The following is a 5,840-nucleotide window of genomic DNA, read 5'->3' as shown; positions in this document are numbered from 1 at the left end:
TCCCTTTGTAAGACCCCCTTCCCTCTCTTTTTCCCTTCCTTCACTTCCAACCACTCCAACTCTCTCTTCTTCCCTCTCATTCTCTTTTCTCTGAATTGGTGGCTTTAGGTGCTGAGCCAGGGGCGGGTGGAGCTAGTTGAGGGTGGTGCTTCCTTTCAAGTTTAACATTCTCCTCTGGACAAGCTCTTTCTTCTTCTCCGCTCAAGCTCCCAGAACTCGGAATCTTCACCCGAGGTAAGGGAAGCTAGTTAATTTCTGTGTTTGGCTAGGAATGAGTGCATATGCTCATTTGTGGTTGAATGATCACTGACTTTGAGCTGAGATTTACTGAACAAAATGGGATTTTGGTGTTTTTCTGGGGTTGGATAAATTTTAGGGTTTTTGATGATTTTGTGATTTCATGTTGGAAATGGATCGTTTTTATTGATATTTGATGAAAGAGGAAGCTTTCGGATGGTTTGCATGTTGGATTGGTGGTTGTTTTTGCAGGTTTTGGTTAAGGTTTTCGAAATGGTGAGGTTGTTGCTGAGCTTCGCGCTGAGCGGGGTTCTTCGCGCCTGGGCGCGCGGCCACCAGGAGACCCCATTTGGCCAAGCTCGCTGAGCGCAATGATGAGTGTGCTGAGCGCGCTTGAGAATGTGGTTCTCTGGCTGGCCCGCGCTGGGCGTGACGTGGACCGCGTTGGGCGCGATGCCAGTTGTGGCAGGTTTTGGTCTTTTCTGTTGGGCGCTGAGCGCGCCCCTTATCGCGCTGGGCGTGAGACTCTTTAAGAGTCTCTGCGTTGTGGGCGCTGGGCGCAATTTGAATTGCGCTAGGCGCGAGACCAAGGGAGGTCTCTGCCATCCCCGCGTTGGGCGCGGGTTTTGGTGCGCCGGGCGCATGAGACTCCTTGAGTCTCTGCCCGGCCAGTGCTGGGCGCAAAGACTATTGCGCTAAGCGCGAGATAGTCTTGGGTTCTCTGGTTAAGTCCCGCTGGGCGCGGGCACACCTGCGCTGGGCGCGCTGGCCCCCTAGTGCTCTCTGGTTGCGCTGCGCTGGGCGCAGCCACGTGTGCGCCGGGCGCGGAGATGGGATGGTTATGTATGAAGTTTTATGCTGAGTTGAATTGAAATAGAAGGTTATGAAATGATGTCTAGCAGATAAAGTTATTATTGATATTGAATTGTATCTGATGAATGTGTTGAGAAGTGGTGTGATGGAACTAGGTGAGGAGATTGATGATTCCTTCAATTGCTCCATGCTTAGGACCGAAATGCACTTGAGGTTGACACTTGAAGATCTCTGAAACTCCATTGAAGAACCTTCAAAGGAGTAGAAGTCTTGCTAGAGGTTCGATTACTTCTCTTGGATGGAGAAACTTGAAGAACCTAGGCTTAGGTTTGAAGAACTTTGGAGGATTTCTTAGAGTAGAAAGTCCCCACGGTTTTGAGACTCTTGAGTTGAGAGAAAATCTGAAGATTAATTCTCATTTATGTCAAAAGTGAGTACAAGAGTAGGAAAATCAAATATATAGGGGAAGGTAGCTTGTAGGAGAAGCTAACCTTAACCATGGTTCACTAGGAACCATGGTAGGGTTAACTTAAACTCCCACGGTTTAGCTAGCTTGTAGGAGAAGCTAACCTTGACCATGGTTCACTTAAGAACCATGGTAAGGTGAGCTAACCTTACTTGAGTTTAGAAGCTTGCAAGACAAGCTTCAAAACTCAAGAAGGAAACTTAGAAATTTCGGCCAAGTGAGAACTAGTAAGCTAGGCGGCCTTGAACCAAAATTGCTCCATGAATTATTTTGAAAATCTTTGATTTGGTTTAGATAGGTTCATCATATGATGATGAGACCTAGCTAAATCAAATCTATGAAAAATTAGGAGCAAAATGAGTCCAATATGTAAAATTTTGCCTAGGCCCAACTCAGGCCCAATTTCTAAGCACACCCTCAAGCATTGCTAAATGTCACCCCCTTTTCCCTACTAAAAAAATATAAAATGAATGTATCAACTAGGGAGGTTAAATGGAGCTAAACTCTCCAAGTAGCCTACCTTAAAAACAATATACAATCACTAGGAAAAAGCAAGTAAAGTGCCTCACAAATACAAAGGCAAAAATAACCTATACAAGAGACTATTTACAAAATATATGAAAAAGGTCTTTAATATCATCCCATTCCTCTTGGTTCTTTCAATATATCACCTCTTGGATTCCTTGGCCTTGGCCATAGTCTATCATGGTGTTATGTTGTAGCTGATTTGTTGAACTGTGAAGTTGATATGTTGAGTTGTACGTTTGTGTTGTGTTGTGAGTTGATATGTTGAGATGTATAAGTTATGTTGTGTTGGAATATTGATGTGAGTTGTTGTAGGCCGCAAGGCTGAGTTGTTGTAGGCCAAAAGGCTGAGTTGACGTAGGCCGAAAGGCTGAGTTGTTGTAGGAGATCTCCGAGTTGATATGCGTGACGATGCATTGTATTCTTATTGACGATAATGTTGAAAACTGATGGAATGAATGTTGATGAAGTGTAAATAGTCGTGTTTGTTTCTATTTTTCTTAAAAATCTTTCCATATGTTGTTTTTTTATGCTAGCTTACCCTTTGTGTTTCCATGTGGTTGGACTGCTACGATCGTACTATGTACGGGAGCAGAGCAGGGATAGAAGGTGGATAGCGATGAGTCGGCAGCTGATAGATGGAGCTGACATCTATGGATGTTTTGTTTGTTTTAGTCACTAGGCATAGTGACTTCTGATGTAATTCTTGTTTTACATACCCTAACTCTAGTCGGATTCGGGACATATATATATACTTATATTCTAGACTCTATATTTATATACTTGTTCTATTCTGTCTAGTGTTTCCGGTGTGTTTTGTTGATGAGTGGAATGGCCAGCCGGGTCGTTATACCCTTTACTGGTTTACATATCGGCATCCGACCGGGCAGTTAGTTCGGTTCTTGTGCAAGAGCTGGAAGGTTCACAAACTCCTATTTACTTTGTGAGTAGGGTCCTACAGGGAGCAGAGACGAGGTACCAGAAGATTGAAAAGCTAGCCCTCGCAATACTGGTTACCGCGAGGAAACTGAGACACTATTTTCACAGTTATGAGGTGATAATTCGAACTGACTATCCGATTCGCCAAGTCCTGCAGAAATCCGACCTAGCTGGTAGAATGATGAAGTGGTCGGTCGAGCTATCAGAATTCTCCATCAAGTATGAGCCGAGAGGAGCAATCAAAGCTCAAGCATTAGCTGACTTCCTGATGGAGTTGACCCCTCCGGCCGAGGAGGACACAATCGGTGAAACCCAGTGGATTCTATCGGTTGATGGTGCTTCAAATCTAGGAGGAAGTGGAGCTGGAATTGTCTTGGAAGGCCCGGGCAGAATACTGCTAGAACAATCATTACGATTTGAGTTCCGGGCAAGCAACAACCAAGCCGAGTACGAGGCGTTACTAGCAGGAATGAGTTTGGCAAAGGAGATGGGGGCGACGAGTTTGTCAGCTAGAAGCGACTCTCAGTTGATCACTGGACAAGTGGCTGGAACCTTCCAAGCCAAGGATCCTCAATTGGCCAAGTACTTGGAAAAGGTCAAACTCTTATCGGAAAATTTCTGAGAGTTCACACTTAACCATGTACCGCGGGAGCAGAACTCGAGAGCAGATCTCCTCTCCAAGTTAGCAAGCACAAAGAAGCCAGGAGCCACTCGGTCAGTCATCCAAGAAACCTTAGCTCAGCCGAGTATAAACGAGCCACAGGAGAGTGTCCTTTTCATCCAAGAAGAGCTAGATTCGTGGATGGGACCCTATATTGCGTACCTGACTCGGGGGGAGTTGCCAGAAGACAAAAAGGAAGCATCGCTGATACAAAGAAAGTCTGCCAGGTTTGTGGTCATCAATGAAAGGTTGTATCGAAGAGGTTTCAGTTCTCCCCTTTTGAGGTGTTTGACAACATCACAAGCCCAAAGAGTGATGGACGAAGTGCATAGCAGAATGTGTGGAAGTCATATCGGAGGACGAGCTCTGGTATATAAAGTTGCTCGAGCAGGGTACTTTTGGCCATCTCTGAGAAATGACTGCGTCAATTGGGTCCAAAAGTGCGATGGATGCCAAAGACACGCGACATTGCACCACTCCCCAGCTAAACGCCTTCACTCAATCTTGTCCCCCTGGCCCTTCCACAAGTGGGGTATTGACATTCTCGGTCCATTTCCGATAGGCGTAAGACAGTTGAAATTCTTGATAGTAGCTGTGGACTACTTCATCAAGCGGATCGAGGCGGAGCCAGTTGCAACCATTTCGGCAGAGAAAGTTAGGGCATTTCTATGGAAGAATGTGGTGTGCAGGTATGGCGTTCCCCAAGTACTAGTTTCTGACAATGGGACACAATTTGCAAGTGCGAGAGTCTGTGATTTCTGTCAACAGATCGGCATCCGAATGACATTCACTTCCGTCGAACACCCTCAATCTAACGTCCAGGCGGAGTCGGCTAACAAGGTTATACTCTCGGGACTAAAAAAACGCGTCCAAGACTCAGGTGCTTCATGGGTGGAGGAGCTTCCCCGAGTGCTATGGTCGTATCACACAACTATTCATTAGTCAACCCAAGATACTCCTTTCAATCTAGTGTACGGAACAGACGCCATGATCCCGATCGAAATTACAGAGCCTTCAGTGCGCACTACAGCTTTTTCTGAAGAGGAATCCGACCAGGGAAGGCGAGTTGATTTGGACTTGATCGCAGAGACCAGAGAGAGAGCAAGAATAAATCAAGTAGCAGCCCAGAGAAGAGCAGCTTTCAAGTACAACACAAAGGTCATTCCAAGAGACTTCGTTGTAAGAGACCTCGTTTTGAAGCGTGCTCAGCTAACACAGATAAGGAATAAGCTGTCACCTAAATGGGTCGGCCCGTATAAGATTGATGATGTAGTTGGCAAGGGAGCTTACCGACTGAGGACCTTGGATGGAGGGATGATACCGAGAACTTGGAACGCTGCAAACTTACATTTCTATTATAGCTAATCTCTCCTTACATTTGTATTAGGTGCACTCTTTTCCTAACTCAGTATTTTTTCCCCGTAAAAATAAGAGGGGTTTTTGCTGAGAAGGTTTTTAACGAGGCACCACAATCCAATAATTTCTCTATTCAATGAATATCACTACTTCTTGTTTCCTCATATGATTTTTGACATTTTTATACAGAAGTGACCAAAACTCGTGATTGTCGGCAAAAGTCCGACTGGGCGAGTATAAATAACTCGAAGACTGAAACTCGTGATTGTCAACAAAAGTCCGACTGGGCGAGTATAAATAACTCGAAGACTGAAACTCGTGATTGTTGGCAAAAGTTCGACTGGGCGAGTATAAATAACTCGAAGACTGAAACTCGTGATTGTCGGCAAAAGTCCAACTGGGCGAGTATAAATAACTCGAAGACTGAAACTCATGATTGTCGGCTCTCGTGATTGTCGGCTCTCGTGATTGTCAGCAAAAGTCCGACTGGGCGAGTATAAATAACTCGAAGACTGAAACTCGTGATTGTCGGTAAAAGTCCGACTGAGCGAATCTTTCCATATCTGGCTATTCGGAATTTGATGATACATGGGGACTGAGTCGGCATTTGACCGACACCCTAATGGGGACGCTTTCTTTAAAACTCGTCTCGTTTCTTCGACGGAATACTTTTAGCTGAGATAGAAATCGGGCCCTGGCCGATTGGATATGCAGCTTTTAACAAATCTTACTTGGCACCTTCCAACTTAGAGTTGTTTATTCCCTCTTATTTAATTGGAATTGGGCCGATTACTTGATTCAAGTAATTTTTTCAACTTAGAATTATCTATTTCCTCTTTCTTA

General features: G+C 44.9%; 1 protein-coding gene across 1 annotated transcript; it reads left to right on the top strand.

The window, feature by feature from the left end:
• The first annotated feature begins 611 nt into the window (after positions 1 to 611).
• LOC145957968 (uncharacterized) lies at positions 612 to 3,602 on the top strand. Its single transcript, XM_083074412.1, has 2 exons — positions 612 to 706; positions 2,993 to 3,602. Exons 1-2 carry the CDS (start codon positions 612 to 614, stop codon positions 3,600 to 3,602), a joined length of 705 nt encoding a protein of 234 aa, XP_082930538.1.
• Positions 3,603 to 5,840: the final 2,238 nt, after the last annotated feature.

The sequence above is a fragment of the Cajanus cajan genome, chromosome 5, assembly GCF_000230855.2.
Source record: "Cajanus cajan strain Asha chromosome 5, NIPB_CcT2T_4, whole genome shotgun sequence".
NCBI lineage: Eukaryota > Viridiplantae > Streptophyta > Magnoliopsida > Fabales > Fabaceae > Cajanus > Cajanus cajan.
Note: the sequence above shows the minus strand (reverse complement) of the source record. Positions and strands in the feature narration are given on the sequence as shown.

What these genes read in the sequence shown, in the direction of transcription:
- LOC145957968 (XM_083074412.1), top strand. Translation starts at nt 612, where the DNA reads ATGAGTGTGCTGAGCGCGCTTGAGAATGTGGTTCTCTGGCTGGCCCGC. An exon ending in CGCGATGCCAGTTGTGGCAG is followed by an intron (nt 707 to 2,992) that starts GTTTTGGTCTTT and finishes CTTTGTGAGTAG; the next exon opens with GGTCCTACAGGGAGCAGAGA.